We start from the raw sequence: 19,712 nt of genomic DNA on the forward strand, positions 1-19,712 counted from the left end.
TAAGCTTGGAGAGGTCTGAGCATTGGTCCTGCTACTAAATCTGTCTGTGAGTAATATGTCTCCTGAGGAAAGAGCAGGAAAAACTATGTTGCTGAGGCACTGATTTTGCCTCACTGAGTAATTTCTGGAACTCAAGCAAACACTGATAGTGTTTCCAAATGAATTTCAGATTTCTGTGGATAATTATAGATAATTGGTGGATATGTTTTCAGTATGTTGGTTGAGGAGAGCCACCAAGGAGAACCTATCCAGAGCATCCCTGGAATCTGGGTGCCCTGGAGCCTGGAAAACTCTGCCAGCTTGACTTCTTTTCCAGAGACCTTATAGAGATTAAAGGAATGGAGGGCAGCAGCATTGTTCTTTGTAGAACAATGAAGTATGACATGGGGTAGGAATTCAGTCTTCTCCCAAGCATGAGCCTGTGATTAATGTGTAGAGACAGGAGTTAAATGCTGAGCCATTTGGACCTTTTCTCCATGTTGCAGGGGACATGTATGGAAATTATTTTCCTGGCTAAGAATGCTGAGAATAAGATTTCTATATAGATCCTGTTTCTCTAGAAAATGGACAACACAGACTTACCCCACCTAGATTCTGGCTTCCTTCATTCAGCAAGCATTATGTACCAATTGGTGGGCTGGGTGAATGTGACAGTGGACCATGTACAAAGGCAATGGTAGTAGGAGCACAGAGGAGGAATCACTGATTCTGCCCAGGAGAGGAAGACTTTCACAGCAAAGGGAACATCTGGGCTTACACGCTGTATATAAAGATAGACATTCCAGGCAGGGGAAAGAGTACCTTCTAGGTGTGATCATAAAAGATTATGGTGGGCTTGAAGAACTCCAGGCACTTTGGAGCATGTGGAGTGGTGTAGATGCATCAATAGAAGGGGGCAGAACCAGAAAATTGTAGAGGACTTCTAACTGGGATGACCTGGGAAATGCCTTCTGGGGAGGAGCTTTTTTAGCTAGATTTGAGAGATAATGGAGGATTTCCATAGAAGGATGAGCTGAGAGGGCTTTTAGACTGTGCCTGTGGAGAGCTCACAATCCTTCACAGATGGGTTCATGCATTTGGAGAAAGGATGCCTGGGTTGCTTTCTGGTGGTGCCCTGATTGTACTTAGTTATGCTTCTTTTTTGTTTTTGTTTTGTGTGTGTGAGGTATTGAGGTTTGAGCCAGGGTCTTTTTTTTTTTTTTTTTTTAACAGAATGCCTTTATTTTGTTTATTTTTATGTGGTGCTGAGGATTGAATCCAGTGCCTCACACTTGCTAGGCAAGCGCTCTGCCACTGAGCTACAGCCTCAGCCCAAGTCTAGGGTCTTGCATATACTAGACAAGTCCTGTACTACTGAGCTGCAACTCCAATCCTTTTAATTTTGAGATAGGGTCTCACTAAATCGCCTAGACTGGCTAAAAACCTATGAACTTCCTAATTAGCTGTAATTATAGGCATGCACCACTGTGCCTGACATGCGCTTAGTTTTTTTTGGTAGTCAGTGGAAACTGCTGAAAATCTTCTTTCCTCGTACCCTTTACCATTATAATCTTTATCACATTATTATCTTATTTCTGTCCTATTAAACTACATTTTTGTTCATTCATTACCAAAGTATCTGCTATGTGTCAAAAACATGAAAAACAAAAAAGACGTGGGCTTTGTTCCTGAAAACAGACATTTACTTGTTATGATGTGATGAATGTATAATTCCAATATGTGACCAGAAGATGCATAGTACTGTGTGTTTGATGAGAGATAGAACCTGACCCTGGGGCTGGAAGGGCTTATACTTCTACCTAAAGCACAAACAAAGGGTTCCAGGCAGAAGGTACCACAAATGCAAAAGCCTGATGACTGGAGGGAGTGTAGATTAGAGAAAGGGAAAGAAGTCCTGATAGCTGGAGAGCTAGGAACAGAGGAAGGAGGCCAGAATTTGGCTGAAGAGAGAGGCAGACCCATGTGGACTGTGGTTAAGATGTTAACCCTTTTGTCTAAAGCAGTAAAAAAGGAGTCTTAAGGTGAGGAGGAATGGGTGGTGTTACATATTCAGATTTGTATTTTGATAAGATTGCGCTGGCTGTAGAGTGGAGAACAGATTGGGTCAAGAATGGACCCAAGGGAACCATACTAGGATAATGCAGTAGTCCAGGTAAAAGAAAACAGAAGCTTGCATTAGGCTGGTAATAGTAGTGGAGTAGAGGAACAGGAAGATTTGAGATTTCCAGAGGTAAAACTGACAGAAAGTGGCATGTCAGTGGTTCTCAAAGTTTGGAATGAGAACCCTGGGAAGTCCTTGATACCCTTTCAGGAGATCTGTAAGGTCAGAATTACTTTCAGAATCATACTAAGACCTGATGCCAATTCTCTCACAAGTCAGCAGTGGAGTTTTCCAGAGGTTATGTGTCTGAGGTGATGTCATCCTTCTGATGACTAATGGAATATGTACTTGTGTATTGTGTTTTTAAAATTTCTGAGTTTGCAGGGTGTGGTAGTGCAGCCTGTAATCCCAGCTGGATCGAAAGTTCGAGGCCAGCCTGGGCAATTTAGTGAGACTCTATTTCTAAAATAAAATAAAAAGGGCTGGGGATGTAGCTCAGTGGTAGAGCATTTGCCTAGCATGAGTGTGGTTCTGGGTTCCATCCCTAGAACCACACACACCAAAGGAAAAAAAAAAAAACTCTGAGCTTTAATTTCTTTTTTGAAAATATTTATTTTTAGTGATAGGTGGACTCAATATTTTCATTTTATTTTTATGTGATGTGAGGAACAAACCTGGTACCTCATGCATGCTAGGGGAGCGCTGTGCCTCTGAGCCCCAGCCCCAGCCCCAGCCCCAGCCCCTGAGCTTTAATTTCTAATATGGTAAATATCAGTTGACCTTGTTGGGGCTCTGAAAATGATACCTTGAAGTATGGTGCTTTGGCATGCTGAGTACTTTGAACTGAAGGACATTGGTAAGGCCTCAGAAGCAAAGTTGTATTTCTGACATTTGTTTGCTCTTCTTATATCTTGCTCCCCATTCTCCTCTACAGCAGGCTACAGAAATTAGAATTCTCTTTTCCCCAAGCACATTATGGAATTTGTTTTTTTAAAAATGTATAAATTAGCAATTTTATTGAGGTAAACTTATGCATTCCAAGAAATGATCTGGCTCTGAAGCAGGATATTCAAATTGTCTAGACTTTTATATTATCATTTCAAAACCATTATATAAAATAATATTTCAAGTGGCACTTCATAAAATTATAAATATCAATCACATATAAATTAACTCAGATCTCATATTTAAATTATCAATAAATTAAAAATAATTAAAATAGTGTCCTAACGCTCATATTGTCAGTTCTTCATAGAGAACAAGATAAGGTAGGTACCCAGTTGATAGGACATGTTTTCTGACCGTAGGAAGGAATGCTCATGAACCAATAAGCTTAGATGCCCACTATGCTTTTCGAACAACTCTCAGGGTGAACTGCAGGAAATCCTCAAAGTTGCTCAAGATGAGTTGCATGGTCATGACCTTCTGCCAATCATTCTGTGACTCCAGTTTTGCCAACAGGTTGATATTTGCAGTTGGGCTAGGGAAGACTATTTTACTGGGATCCTTCACCTCTTGTTTCAAGATCTCAATTAGGGCTTTGGAACTGAACTGCACATGTTCAGCTGTGTCCCTGTTCTTGCTTTCCTGAAACTTGTTCCGGATGTACCTCAGGTAGACCTGAAACTCCAGAAGCCCAGAGGTGATTCGCACAAGGCAGTTGTCCCGATTGTATCCAGTTTGGAAGCATCCATCTTTTTCAGTCATCTTTGGAAGGTTCAGATTGTTTTCAGACACTGCCACATGGCTCTTGATACAGGTCTCATCATTCTTGCACAGCTCTTTTCTCATTTCGAAGACTTCCTTGATGAGGTAGGAAATCTGTCCTGCGGTTTTTTCGGAAGAGGCACGTGTTGGTTTATTTCGAGTGACACTAGTCTCTCCATCTTCTCCTTGAAGTTATGAGGCGGGGAAAGCAGTAGCCACCACTAGGAGCCCCAAGGAGGCAATTGAGAAGAACTTTATGGCTGTTCCTGGAGGGCAGATGGAACTGTCTTTCCTGGTGGGCTCAAGAGCTGAATGTACATTATGGAAATTAACCCTTCTCCTTTATAACCAGCCATAAAACCTAAAACATTCCTTTTCCAGCATGTCTGTGTAAGAGCTGGTCTTGAAGAAATTCTCTGACCTATTTTATCTGATAGTAGATCAGAATACCCTCATTCCAGAAGAGGTGATGCCCTATACCACAAAGAGACACCAAGAAGCATCTGAACAGTCAGAGCTTTACTGGGTTTCCCTCCTCAGTCTGTTACTATTAGGTACACCCATTTTATCTAATCAAAGTTCTACACTGGGGTTTACTGTCATTGATTCCTAAGTATAACAATAGACAGTTTTCCCTGGGTCTTTGGATCTTCATTCTGAAGACTTTTGTGTCATATAAAACTTTGGTTAAATAAAATTGCTATGCTTTTCTCTTGTTAACCTGTCTTGTTGTAGATATGTATATCCTTGGTTTTAAAGAGTTTAAGTATTCTAAGACCAAAAGACTTTAGGAAATACTTTGGTATTGGATTAAATTTTCAGGTGTTGAAAAAGAAGTAAGTTGCTGACTAGATGGCATCACCTTTCACTAAGGCAGGGATATTGAAAGAGAGCCTGATTTCAGGTGCTGGGAAGGGGCAGAAGTAATGTTTTAATCATGGTGATATTAAAGTACCTTTAAGACAGCCAAGAGGAGATGTCAAATGGGCAATTAGATATATAAGTCTTAAACTGGGGAGAAAATCAGAGCGGAGAAGGAAAAACAGAAAAGAAATCGTCTGTTTGAAACTATGATCCCAGAGTGACTAAGCAGACTATAGAATGAGAAGAGAAAGGGGCCTAGGACTGAGCCTTAGGAACCAACACTTAGATCCAGTTAGAGGGAAGAGAGGATGAACCTGCAAGGAACAGAGGAAAGGAATGACTAGAGAAATGGTGAGGAAATTAGAAGTGTGAGGCATTGGCCTTACGTGGAACCAGCCAGATTGGAAAGGACAGAAGGGTAAGTTAGAGAAACTTGCTTAAGCAGGTACAGTATAAGGCTTTCTAGTAAAGGGAAGCAGGAAGAAAGAGGGGTCAAGGTTATAACATGAAGGACTCTAGGAAAAGTGCTAGCAGTAGAAATGGGGTCCAAAGAGAAGTCACTGGTAAGTAGGCCTTAACAATTCACCTCCCACCCAGTTCTTCTCCCTTCACCCTCCTTCATCTTCAACATTAGCACACCTAACTATTCTGTGAGAGGACAATGTACAGGTCATTCAGCTCCCACTGCAAGGTTTCTAAGAAGCACTAGGTATCCCAGTCAATTTTAGACATCTCTATTCCTTACATTGAATTGAAAAAATGGATTCCCTTCTCTTGACTACTCAGACAACATCTTTCAATAATAGTTTTTCAAATATTTGAAATCAGCTATCTTGTTTGCCCCTTGTTTTTCCTATTATAACACACACACCTTGAGTTCCACTTTTTAAAAGCCAATCTGTTAAACTAGTTCATGCTAAAAACAAACAAAAGTGTTGGTGCATGCCTGTAATCCCAGCAATTCTGGAGGCTGAGGCATGATAATTGCAGTTCAAAGCCAGCCTTAGCAACTTAGAGAAACCCTGTCTCAAAATAAAATTAAGGGCTGGGGTTGTAGCACAGTGGTAGCATGTGTGAGGCACTGGGTTCAATCCTCAACACCACATAAAAATAAATAAAATAAAGATCTATCAACAATAATAAAAAATTTAAAAAATAAATAAAATTTATTTATTTATTAAAGATTGTGTGTGGAGGTATTGGCAGACAGATGAATGGAATTTCCTTCCCTATGTGAAGATGTCCTTCCTGTCTTTGCATATGGAAATTCTACCATCTTTGAAGCCAAGCTGAAGCAGCATTCTTCCATTGCCGCAACCGAGCTGGGCACAGAAACACAAACCGCCGCAACCCGGCTGGGCACAAAAACACAAGCCGCTCAAGCGGGAAACAAAGCTTTATTTAAAAAAGCCGCCAGCGTCCCGTGTGTGACCTGCTAGCAAGCCAGTCGACCCACGTGTCTCCCCCCACCGGAACCGGCCCCCCCCCACCTCCCCCGGGAGTTCCCTCCTACTATCCTTCCCCAACCAATGGGAACTCTCCGGGAGTCCCGTAATGTGAGTTCCTTAACAGGCCGAGGTGAACAGCAGGAGTCCAATATCCATATGAATGTAAAGCTTAACATAATCATATCATCTCAATGGCTAGCTGGCAGTCACCTAAACCAAAAGTGCCATGTATCATAATACTTTTGCTGTGGCTCCTAGCATTCCATGAAGTTGAGTGGTGCTCTTAAGCCATGTAGCCAGGCTAGAATTAAAGGACTTGTCCCTGGGTATTCTGACTCCTGTTTTTCATAGTGTATCTCATTAAGTGCCATTGCTTGTTCATACACCATCTTTCTCTTTTTCTTGTCACTTTATCCCAAGTTGAGGCAAGCCAAACAGCAACCCCTAAAATGAGTGGAGGTAATCAGTCTTTTCAAGAAGTTGGGTAGTTGGGACTGGGGATGTGGCTCAAGTGGTAGCACGCTCGCCTGGCATGCGTGCGGCCTGGGTTCTATCCTCAGCACCACATACAAATAAAGATGTTGTGTCCGCCGAAAACTAAAAAATAAATATTCAAAAATTAAAAGAAGTTGGGTAGTAACAGAAAAATAGAGGTGGGCTAATAGCTTAGGGAGCAGCTAAAATATTATCAGGCTAGAGATCTGAGCAGTTTGTGAAGGGAGAGTGAAGATGGCTGGAAAGGGGAAAGCCAATGTGAAGAGACTGTGGGTAAGCTGGATCCTGCACAGGGGGATCGCAGTCCAGGAAGAATGTAGTGGTGCCTTGGCAAGAAGGAGAAAAGCCTCTGATTCAGAGGGAAGAGGAGGAAATAATGAAGCAAAGGGAGAAAAGGATTGCTGACAGTGTGGGATAACTTATTATAGTGATGGCTGGGCAGTGGAGAGCTATAGAGCCCTGTGTGTAGTACCAACTTCCAGTCTTAGGAAAGGTTTAAGAGGGTAGAAGTCAAACTGCAAAAGTGGTAGTTATACATATGAAAAGAAAATGGTCAATCTCCTTCACTGCCAAAGGTTTTTTTCTCTTTTTCACTATAAATTCTGCTGCCGTAGTAGATGGTTAGTGGTGATGGCAACTTAATAAAATGGGGGGCTGAGGTTGTAGCTTAGTGGCAGAGCACTTGCCTAGCATGTGTGAGGCACTGGGTTCGATTCTCAGCACCACATATAAATGAATAAAACAAAGGTTCATCAACATCTAAAAAAATAAAATAAATAAATAAAATGGGAATTTGAAAGTTGAAACACACAGATGTTCTCAGGGTCTTGTGGGATGAAAATGTTTAGAAGCAGTGTTCTGCACAGCATAGTCCAGGGTGAGTATTTGGAGAAATATTGGTTACAATTTCTTTTTCTTTTTTTTGTGTGTGGGTGGTTATTGGGGATCAAATCCAGGGACACTTAACCATTGAGCCCTTTTTTAATTTTATATTTAGAGACAGGGTCTTGCTAAGTTGCTTAGGACTTCATTAAGTTGCTGAGGCTGGCTTTGAACTTGTGATCCTCTTGCCTCAGCCTCCTAAACCACTGGGATTATAGGCATGCTTTACTATGCCTGGCTGGTTACAATTTTCATTCTTTTTTTTTTTGGTACTGGGACTTGAACCCATGGGCACTTAACCACTGAACCACATCCTAACCAATGAGCCACATCTTTATAAAAAAAAAAATCTATTTTTTAGTTGTAGGTGGACACAGTACTTTTATTTTTTATTTTTATGTGGTACTGAGGATCGAACCCAGGGCCTCACACTCTACCACTGAGCCTGAGCCCCAGCCCCAGTCCTCAGTCCCTTTAAAAATAAATAAATAAATAAATAAATAAACAGCTTTTTTTTTTTTTTTTTTTTTTTTTTTTTAAGTACCAGGGATTGAACCCAGGAACGTTTAACCACTGGGGCACATCCCCAGTCCATTTTTGTATTTTATTTGGAGACAGGGTCTCATTGAGTTGCTTACCATCTCGCCATTGCCGACACTGGCTTTGAATTCAAAATCCTCCTGCTTCAGTCTCCTGAGCTGCTGAGATTATAGGTGTGCACCACCACGCCTGGCCTCTTAGGAAAAAAAAAAAAAAAAAAAAAGAGAAACAGAGTCTCACTGAGTTGCTTAAGGCCTCTCTGAGGCTGGTCTCAAACTTGAAATCCTCCTGCCTCAGCCTCAAAAGTCACTGAGATTACAGGTATGCACCACCATGCCTGGCTTGGTTACAATTTCTATTGAGAAAGCAAAAAAATAAAAAATTTTAAAAAATAAGATTTAATTACCCTCCCTATATCATTTGTCCCCCAAGAGAAAAAAAAAAAAAGATTTAGAAATATTTCTTGTACTTGCAATGACCTGACCTACACATTAACACTGACCCAAAGCCCTAGAATTCCCTGTGGAGGCAACTTCCTGACTGCATCAGTTTCCTGGTGAGTGTTCTCCTTTGAAAAGGGCCAGAATCCAAGAGCCTGAATTTCAGCTTAGAGCCCAAGCAAAAGAATCATCCATATCCTACCTGGGGGGGGGGGTAGTTATCTGATTCTGCTTCTCTGAATAAGGAGGCTAGCAGAGAGTAGCATACCTCAGCAAGAATTCAGACAGCTAGCAGCCTAACCCCCGTTTCTTCTCCTTATGTATAGAATGCTTTCAGGGGAAGCTGTGAGACACTCTGGACTGAGGACTACTCCAGTGCCCTTCTGCTTCAGCCAGTGCTAAGATGGGCCCCTTAGTATAAATGACCTGATGAAGCTAGAACAGCAAGATCAGGGTAGAATGCCAGGGAAGCATGGCCTAGAGAACCTGTTCCTCTCCCCCTGCCTGTGCTTGCCTCCTGAGATCTACTGAATGAGCTGTGCTTTGCACAGCAGAGTCTTCTGCCATCCAGCTCACTGTCATTACTGGTAAATATATGACCACCAACAGCACTTAGCCCAATATGCTGGCCTTGTTCAGTTCCCTGTCCCACTTGTTCTCAACTACTTGTTGTGCATCTTGTTGGCTCCCAATTTCTGAAATGAAGATAAAAACAAAACTGAAAATACCCTGAAGCAGTTCTGCCAACTCCTGGTTTTTCCATTCGCTTCCTCTGATAGCCATTGGTTTGGGGAGACTTCCCTTTCCTGCTCCAGGCTGTGGGCCTAATCACAATAGCCCCTGGCGTGTTGCCCATCAGATAATAAGGCTGGCTCTCTGCAGGCCATAGTGTGGATTGGAAAAAGTGAAAGTCTCTGGCTGGAAGTAAAAGCTTAGAAAACCTTTGCTCTTTTCCCTCTCCTGTTTCTTTGTTGCCCTTGCATGGGCTACTTCCATCCCACCTGTAAAACCAGAAGATAGTTCAGAGGAGCTAGTGAAGGAGGGGATAGGTATGAGGAGGATGCTGAATGTTTGATCTCAGGGAGGTCTCACATCAGACACTCTGTAACAGATGGGGAAATTCATCCTGTTTAGGGATAGTTTGGACCAATGTCTGAGATTTCATCAATAAGAGTTTTTCTTTCTCTTTAATCAATCCCTTTCAGGAGATGTTTATTATTTGTTCTAGGTAAAATATATAATATTTTTTCACTCCAGAACACATTGATCAGGATTCAGTTGCACAAAAAAGTATCCATTTTAGGCAAAAGAGATTTAGTGCACATTCTGCTTATGGAATGGACCATTGGGAGAGTGAAAGAAACAAGCTCTAGATTCCAATGCACCACAGAGCTTCTCTTTCTTCTATAATTGGAAAGCCACCAGTCCAGAAGCCCTGTGCCTCTTGGTTCTGGTCCATACCACATACATACACAGGGATTCCTGCACTTCTGTAACTGTGTCCAGAAACAGTAGGAATGACAGGAAGCCTCTAAATCTCACACAAGTGTATTTGTTTGGCTGAACCTAAAAGGAGTTTTAGAAATATAACTAGCTAAATAGCTTTTGAAGAACAGGAAGAGATACTAGACAGAATGGATCTAGAGTGTAACTCATACCTGCTATATAAGTTAAAGGAAATAAATGAGATTCTGCCGAGTTCCTACTATGAGGTAGTGTCATATAGGTTACATATGCTACCACATTTATGACTTCCCCAAATCATAGATACTTCTCTCCATTTTTTCAGATGAGAAAATTTAAGATGAGAGTTTAAATCAGTCAGCTAATAGGTTAGCAAAGCCAAGTTCACGTAATCCCAAAGCTTAGACTTTCTTTGATACAACTTTCTTACCTTAGGGTTGCCTCTACTACTGACATATGTTACCAACATATGGACTGAATTGCCACAGAACTTGTTATCTACAAAATGTTATCTACAGCCAAAAGCAAGAATCGGGCACAAATATTAGCAAGATTAAATGTTCTGTGCTTTGGGACATGACAAACACAGCTTAAGAAAACCATCCTTTTTTCATGGTTACACTGGAATTTTGTGATACAGTGGTGAGGGAAGTGGCCAGGTATTTTGGTCTTTGACATCTGGGCCACTTGGGAAGTGCAGGCATTTTCTTTTACTTGGTCCAGATTTCCCCTCCCCTCCATTGTGTCTTTGCCTCTGGGTTCTCTATTTGCCACATGGCATTTTGTATCCCTGACCCCCTCCTCATGAATGATCATGGACAAAATAACTTTGAATCTGAGCTATATAAAACATGACACTGTGTTTCTCCTGTACTGTCAAGAAATTCCCACACTTGTTGGGCTTTGTGGCACATCCTTTGGTCCCAGTGACTAAGGAGATTGAGGCGGGAGGGTCTCGAGTTTGAGACTAGCCTCAGCAATTTAGGGAGGCCCTAAGCAACTTACTGAGACCCTGTCTCAAAAAGAGTTGGAGATGTGGCCAATGGTTAAGTGCCCTGGTTCAATCCCTGTTACCAAAAAAATTATAAAGGAAGCCATACACGATGGCACATGCCTATAATCACAGTGACTCTGAAGGCTGAGGCAGGAGGATTGCAAGTTCAAGACCATCCTGCCTCAAAATAAAAAAAAAAAAAAATTAAAAGGACTAAGGATATAGCTCAGTGGTAAAATGTCCCTGGGTTCTATCCACAGTTCTGGGAAATAAATAATTTCAAAAAGGGCTGGGAGTGTGGCTTAATGGTAGAGTGCCTGCCTAACATGCATGAGGTCCTGGTTCCATCCTAAGTCTTGTGAAAAAAGAAAAGAAATCCCCACACAAGCCTCTCCTGTGCCTTCCAGAAGACTATCACATTTCCCCATGGAAGGGATATCCATCCTCATGGGGGGCAGTTCCAGGAAAAGTTTTGCCTTTTGCTCCTATATTAAGCAGCATGCCTGCCCTTTTTGGAAATGAATGTCTCAAAATTACCTTGGCTGACCTGCATTGGGAGTCACAAAGCCTGTTTTCTAGCCACAATCCCACTGTTAAGTCACTATATGACTTTGGGCCTCAGGTTCTCCTTCCATGCAGTGTAGGTGATAGTCATACACCTCTGCTGCAGGGGTGTTGTAAGAGTTAAATGAGAGATAACAGAGTGTCGAGAGAGAAGAGAATTGCCTAGCCTGATTTCATTGCTCTGTTGGTTCACATCTCAACATCCCTAAATTTGTACTCAGAGCTGCTTGAGTTTCTGCCTGGGTTTAAGAAATCATGAACAGACACACTTCATTGGGCTGTTTGAGATCATGTGATAGGAATGGTTCAGGTACTGCTTTACCTCGGAACTGGTGGCCTCTAACCTGTGATGACATGTTGAGTTCCTATTTTTGGAGAAATGTTTCTGGCAGCTGCCGTGGAGTCAGGTGAGGAAGTCAGATTATTGAGGGCCTTATGTTAGCCTTCCTGCCCAAGATATATCATTGGATTGATGCCTCCAAGAAAGAGTTGGAAGTTTTGTTTGCTTGTTTGTGTTTTTGGTAAAGGGGATTGAACCCAAGGGTGCTTAATCACTGAGCCACATCCTCTGCCCTTTTTATCTTTTATTTTGAGTCAGGATCTCTCTAAGTTGCTGAGGCTGTCCTTGAACTTGCAATTCTCCTGACTCAGCCTTCTGAGTCTCTGGGATTATAGGTGTGCACCATCACACCCAGGCTCAATTGGAATTATTTTTTTTCTTTATTTTTTTAGTTGTAGGGGGACACAATAACTTTATTTTGTTGAGGATTGAACCCAGTGCCTCACACATGCAAGGCAAGCACTCTACCACTGAGCTACAACCCCAGACCGGAAGTATTCTTGATGACAAATTTATCAAGTGTCTTCTACATAATTGAATAAACTATAGGTCTGATCAATTGATATCATATAGAATAATAAAGGAGTCAGTCTCTTGATGAACGGATTAAGCTTCTTAGATGCTGTCTCAAAGAGCAACCCTCTGCACCATTCTTTTTCCCTTATGAGGGCCCTTGGGATAGTAGAAGGAGCCTCCCTGACTCAGGGAATTTTGTTGAGCCCCAGCAGTTTGTCAGGCCCACTCTCCCCTCCAGGGTGTTCAAAGAGCCTAGCTGGACTTATTAGCATCTTCTGCAGGAGATATACCACCTCTCCTTCCAGAGCACAGTCTGTGCTCTGTATATCCCAAATTTTCCTTCTGAAACTGATTTCTATCAAAAAGGAGGGAGTTGGTATTGGCTGTTCCCCCACTTTCAGAGTAGAATGAGTTAGATTCTTCCCCAAGTCTCCAGGCTACCATACTTGTTCTCTCTTCCTTAGCCATTCCCACAAAACATCTTGCCTGCAGCTCCATTTCAGGAAACCTAGTGCTATAGCTCTGAACTAGACTGGAGAAACTGGTCACTGAGGAAAGTAGCCTGCTTCATTGAGGATTTTAACTTCGGCTATTCCCAGTGCCGGAATTGCTGAGTTATGGGGGAGAGGTAAGGAGTATAAGATATGAATATGGGGAAGGATATGGGGAGGGCTGTTTTGATTCAGGTTTTCTATATGACTGGATAAATTTGTTACCTGCTTGGTGATCTTAGAAAAAGAAAAAATTGGGGCTGGGGATGTGGCTCAAGCGGTAGCGCGCTCGCCTGGCATGCATGCAGCCTGGGTTCGATCCTCAGCACCACATACAAACAAAGATGTTGTGTTCGCCAAAAACTAAAAAATAAATATTAAAATTCTCTCTCTCTCTTAAAAAAAAAAGAAAAAAATTGCAAAATTCTAGTCTTGCTTTTGTCTCCTCTGATTATTGAAAGCAGAGAGTCAATCAGAAAAGGCTAGGGGTAGAGAAATCTGATTTCCCAAACTCAAATCCCTTATGACAGAACATTGCTCAATGATTTCTTTTTTTTTTTTTTTAAATATTTATTTATTTTTTAGTTCTCGTCGGACACAACATCTTTGTTGGTATGTGGTGCTGAGGATCGAACCCGGGCCGCACGCATGCCAGGCGAGCACGCTACCGCTTGAGCCACATCCCCAGCCCCCATGCTCAATGATTTCTAAAGCATCTCTGTACACTTGTCATTCTGTGATATTTGAATGATAAACTATTCCATCTTACAAGCTGATGTAAGTCCACACACATTGGCTTTGTGTCCTCTCACCTGTAAAATAGGGATGATTTCTGCTTCCTAAAATTATTTATATTTTCCTAAGAAATGTAAAGCTCTCTGAGTTCAGTTGCCTCCTCTGTTAAGTAAAGCAAATGCTTATGTTTCAGGATTATTGCAAGGATTAAGTCAAGTAACAAATGTAAAAGTACTATGCAGAGTGCCTGACTCAGAAAATGTTCTCCAAACCTCTGTTACATGGATGTTGAAAATCAAATGAAGTAATTACTATGAATGTCCAACAAAAAGTAAAACATTAAGATAATATGATTATTCATAGTAGTTAGGAAGGATAGAAGTGGTAGATCTGAAATAGGCAGCCCCTTGCTGCTGGCCAGAATGTCAGGGGGCCTTCTTACCTGATACAGATATAGAACAAGTAAGGGGAGCCGCAGACTGGGGGAATGGGGCAGGAGAAGGAGATGCCTAGGTATATCCAGTTACCTTTCCCTGGATCCCAACCCAAAAGTGCTGCTGGGACCCAAACAAAGCTCAAGAGAATTAAGCTGATGTACAGTAGACCACAGTTTTTCTTTCCACAATTTTATTTATCACTAGTCAGTTGTAGTCAGAAAATATTAAATGGGGAATTCAAGAAATATGCAATTTATAAGCTTTAATTTGCACACCATTCTGAGTAATGAGATAAAACCTTGCATTTTTCTGCCTGGGGTATGAATCTTCCCTTTGTTCATATGCTACCTGTTAGTTACTTATAACTATTACATTTTAACATTGCTTGTGTTCCAAATAACCCTTATTTAATAATGGTTGCAAAGTACCAGAGTAGTGACATTGGCAGTTTTGTTAGACTGTTATTGTAATTGTTCTATTTTATTATTATTATTAACCTCTTACCATGACTGATTATAAGTTGAACTTTATCATGCATATATATATATGCATATATATATATATATATATATATATATATATATATATATACACACACACACACACACATCTAGGAAAAAACACGGTATATGTCAGGTTTAGTACTATCCAAGGCATCAGATATCTTACTGGGGGGTCTTAAAATATATGCCCCATGAGGGAAGGGGAGGGGGGATAGGAAAGGTAGCAGAATACAACAATTACTAATAGGGCATTATGTAAAATTGTGGATGTGTAACCGACGTGATTCTGCAATCTGCATTTGGGGTAAAATTGGGAGTTCATAACCCACTTCAATCTAATGTATGAAATATGATATGTCAAGAGCTTTGTAATATTGTGAACAACCAATAAAAAAAAGTATAAAAAGGAAAAAAAATATATGCCCCAACCATATATGAACAGACATATGGGAAACTACTGTATCGTTCCTTTTTCTAGGTTCTTTGCAGAATGGGAGGAAATTGTTTTGGTGCTCTATAGGGGGAGAGAGAGAGGTATGGCATTATAAAGGAATAGTCATATACATGAATAAGAGAAAATACAAAGCTGGTCTGATTGTCAACTCAAAATGATTTCCCAGGGTTTATTCTGGTTTATGTTTTGTTCTAAGGTTCTTAGTTAATGTATGTTCTAGCGTATGCTCCTTTTTTTTTTTTTTGTATTGGGGATTGAACCCAGGAGCACTCTACCACCGAGCTACATCCCCAGCCTTTTTTTTTTTAAATTTTGAGACAGGGTCTCATCAGGTTGCTGAGGCTAGCCTGGGACTTGCCATCCTCCTGCCTCAGCCTCTCAAGTAGGTGAGATGATGGACATACACCACCACACCCTGCTTGCTTCCCATTAGGAAGGACTTTGCCTTAGGGAGCTGGAGCATGCTGGGCTTCGGTGCCATAACCCAAGTCACAGCCCTGACCTCTAGGTCTCAGTATCTCAAACTGGTCCCATGCCTGCTCCTCTTGAGCCACAAGTCCTACGCTCTGTTGTTAAAAGCTTTGTTTCTATGCTCTAGGCTCTCAAAACCCTGGCCGAAGCTCACCTCCCCCTGGCTATGTGCCTGAGCGGCAGCAGCACATTGCCCGACAGGGATCCTACACCAGCATCAATAGTGAAGGAGAATTCATCCCAGAGACCAGCGAGCAGTGCGTGAGTATGGGGGCCCAGGGTATGCCCATGGACTGTGTTAGGCCAAGGTTATGACCAGGGGTACTCAGTGGGCATAGTGTAGACCGCAGGGACTTAAATCCCATCCAATAACTCTTTTATAAATCAGGCTTTCCCAAATATTAGTTATTCCTTTCTAGGAGCCAAATATTAATTCTTGCCAAAAATGAAGTTTAAACTACCTACCCTTGGTCTTGGGTGAGTACTTGACAATTTCCCTCTTCTGCAGTCCTCTCGCAATCCCCTTACATTACACCACTTTGCTATTTATGATGATCTTTGCAATGCCTATCTTCATTTCCGCACAGTTTTTCATTAGCTGTGTTTTAGTTTTGCTATATCTTGATGAAAGGTAGAAAGTAAACTATATCCAAATCACCTTTTAGGATTGATTAAGAGTGACCTTCTGTGAAGATAAATAGCTGTGTTATTTACCTATTACAAAATAACAAATTCCAACAAATTTAAAATCTTTAAATGACATATACTTTTATTGCTTTAGTTTCCTTGGGTCAGTTGTGACTCATTGGTCACCTTGGGGGTTTGTCCACTATGATGGTTTACCCATTTTAATGACTGGCTTTTTAATCTTGGGGCTTACTTGATGAAAATGGCAATGGGACTTAGTGAACTCAGCAAGGGTGAGATCTCTGGCTTCATTCTGGTCTTTTAAATGAGCTTGCTTTAATTACAAAGATAAATCTGCTTTTATAAGTTTCTGGAATTTGGTTTGAGAAGGGGAAATTTCTTAAGGGCAAAATGTCCAACAGAAGGGCCAGTACCATCACATGTAGAATTTTACAACAACAATTCCTGTAACTTTTCTTTCTTTAAGAAAAGAGACTGTATAGTCTATGAGAAGCCCTTTATACTCTTCTCCCTTCTCTACTCCTGCCTGCTAGATAAATTCATGTTTGGAACAGTGACTTGGAATGCCTTTAGCTGCAGATTTTTCCTAGGCATTTTACTAACTGCCCCGTTTCTCTAACCATTTTTCTTCTGCACACCTGCTGTTCTTAGAGGTGACTGAGTATGAAATCCCAGAGATTGCCAACAAGCTCCATTGCCTCTGTTTCTGTCTTTCCCCGTGGAAAACAGGAGAATTTGACTCTTATTGATTACAGACTTTTAGAAAGTGGCTGCTGGAGACTGTCAAGGTCCTACCCCCAGTTCCCACCCCTTTAGCCAAAGCAAATTGCTTCTAGTAACAGGCCATTCAAGATAAATCTACTTCACAGGGACCAAAACAGCATAGTATATAGTGAAAAAAATATCCCATTGGGACTTTCTTAAAAAGTGAAACTAAGATAAGTTTATTTTGTTTTTTCTTTAATCAGATTTAGGTAACAGTTGCATCTATTTGCTGATTTTTAGAATGAACAAAGCATGATTCATGTTAATTTTTTGGCTTAATTTTTCTGACAGAAGTTAGCTAGCACAATGTAACTTCCTTCACTTCCCCTTTGACTTCTGTAGCACTATCATAATTAGGGTCATTGTTGCAAAAACATTCATGGGACTCAGCAGTTTTTCTCAAGGCCTCTTGAACCTTTGGTATATTTCTCCATCACACTTGCTGTGTTGTTTTACTCATCCATTTTCTCTTTTTGGTTACTTGATCGAACTTTACCAAATATACACTTGCTGGATTTAGAGCAGTTCTTTCCCACTTTGGGAAATCTTGTATCCTGGCCAAATTTGTAATTTTACTTTGCAGTTAATTTGCCTTGATAGGCAAATTTTAAAAAATCATATATGATAATATGACCTAAAACATTTGAAATTATGGATGGGGATGGACCCTAGTATGAAATGGGAAAAGAGATTTCAGTTGGAAACAAATTATGTAAAATCTTATGTTATTGAATTCTCATAATTCTAATATTTTCTTCCCTGTGTGAAGTTTAACTTTGGAGCTCAGGTAATGCATATAGTCAGTCCTCTACCTCTGTGGATTCCATGTCTATAGACATGGAACAGATTCAACCAACTGCACAATGAGTATATTCTGTCTGTACTTATTATATAGAGACTTTTCTTTCTTTCTTTCTTGGTACTGTGGATAGCTCTATTTTTTTTTTTTTTTGAGACAGGGTCTCACTAAGATGCTAAAGCTGGCCTCAAAATTGCAATCCTCCTGCCTCAGCTTCCCAAGTCACTGGGATTAGAGGCAGGTGCCACTGTGACCAGCATGGACTTTTTTTTTTTTTCTTGTCATTCCCTAAACAATGCAGTATAACAATTATTTATGGAGTGTTTACATTGTATTAAACATTATACATAATCTAGAGATTATTGAAAGTACATAGGAGTATATATGAATGGATAATATGCTAATACTGTGCCATCTTTTGTAAAGGGACTTGAGGATCCTCAGATTTAAATGGGAACCTGGAACCAATCTCCAGTGGATGTCAGGGAATGATTATACTGTGAAATTGAAGACCCCATAGCCACCTCTGCTCTGTAAAGAGAAAATGAAGGGGAGGACCTTCACGAGATTAGTTAGTGGGGGTGAACTATTGTGAAGGCTTTTTGTAACTGCATTAGATCAGGGTCCAGAGAAATACTTCAATCTATATAGACGTCTATTAACTCTGTATTGAAACTAGGAGCTGGGAGATTGTATTCTGGTACCAGCTATGCATGGACTAGTTTTATGACTTTAGACAAGTCTCCTAACCTTTCTTTGGCTACAGTGCTCATCTGTGAAATGAAGCAACGCTTGTTTTCGTAAATTATGAATTATAGAGTGTAAACAGAAGCATTAGGGTCCCACCCAAACTCACTGGAAGCCTCTGCAGGGTAGTACCATCTCCAGTGCCAGGCACCAGTGTTGATAAGCCAAGAAAGTGCCAACTAGAGAAGCTGCGTCTCTGCTTTGCCCTCCTGGCAAGACTCCTTGGGATGTCAGCCAAGCATTTTTCTCCCTCCTGGAAACTTGCCTTTCAGACTACAGGGGAGAATGGTACCTTACTAACCATTCTTCCCACTGTATGGGGAAACAAGGGCACTTTCATATTTAAACAAAAAGACCATGTGCTGGCCTCAACTGGGTCATAAAGCCTGGGTCACCTGGCTGGCTGGGATTAGGGTTGGGACTGTGGTTTTATTGTATGACTTGCCTTACAGATGCTGGATCCCCTGAGCAGTGCTGAAAATTCCTTATCAGGAAGCTGCCAATCCTTGGACAGGTCAGCAGACAGGTATGGGGCTGTGGGTAGCTTGAGTGTTATTAGATGGGCTTTTTAAATTTTTTCTTTCTTTCTTTTTTTTTTTGGGGGGGGTCCTGGGGATTGAACACAGAGCCACTTAATCACTGAGCCAGCTACATCCCCAGCTTTTTTTTTTTTTTTTGTAGTAGCAGATGGACAGAAAACTTTATTATATGTTTAATATTATGTAGTGCTAACGATCGAACCCAGTGCCTAAGTTTATTTATTTAATATTTTGAGATAGGGGATCACTAAGTTTCTTAGGCCCTCGCCAAATTGCTGAAACTGGCCTCAAGTTTGCGGTCCTGCCTCAGCCTCCGAAGTCTCTGGGATTATAGACATGTGCCACCACACCTGACCAATGCGTAGGCATTTTTTGAACTGATGGGTTGAGGAAGTAATGTTTGCTAGTGTGCATCTATGATCCAGCCACAGATTGACAGGCCCAGTGTTAGTTTTTTTGTTTTGTTTTTAATATTTTATTAGTTGTTGATGGACCTTTATTTATTTATATGTGTGCTGAGAATCAAACCCAGTGCCTCACACCTGCTAGGCAAACACTCTATCACTGAGCCACAATCCCAGTCCCAGGCCCAGGGTTAAAACAGCATGCATCTAGGGAAGCCCTCTCCTTAGTTTCCCAAACACCTTGAGAATGTTTTGCTTGCATAATAAAATGAATATAACAATAGCCTATAAAATATCAGTTCATTTATTAAGTGCTTGTTATGTTGTTTTGAGTGCTCTACATGTTTTGATTTGACTCATAATA

At 41.0% G+C, this 19,712-nt stretch overlaps 1 protein-coding gene across 4 annotated transcripts in view; it reads left to right on the plus strand.

Moving 5' to 3' along the window:
* Nucleotides 1-19,712, plus strand: part of Map3k3 (mitogen-activated protein kinase kinase kinase 3) — a 69,141-nt gene that overhangs the window by 39,327 nt on the left and 10,102 nt on the right. For 2 of the 4 annotated variants that reach the window (XM_026402262.2, XM_026402265.2), the window contains 2 exons: nucleotides 15,574-15,707; nucleotides 18,858-18,931. In XM_026402262.2, the coding sequence (XP_026258047.1) occupies nucleotides 15,574-15,707; nucleotides 18,858-18,931 (208 nt within the window). The remainder of the gene's footprint in view (nucleotides 1-15,573; nucleotides 15,708-18,857; nucleotides 18,932-19,712) is intronic. The other 2 variants (XM_026402264.2, XM_026402266.2) reach the window with 1 other exon arrangement.

This window comes from Urocitellus parryii, chromosome 7, assembly GCF_045843805.1.
Source record: "Urocitellus parryii isolate mUroPar1 chromosome 7, mUroPar1.hap1, whole genome shotgun sequence".
Taxonomy (NCBI): domain Eukaryota; kingdom Metazoa; phylum Chordata; class Mammalia; order Rodentia; family Sciuridae; genus Urocitellus; species Urocitellus parryii.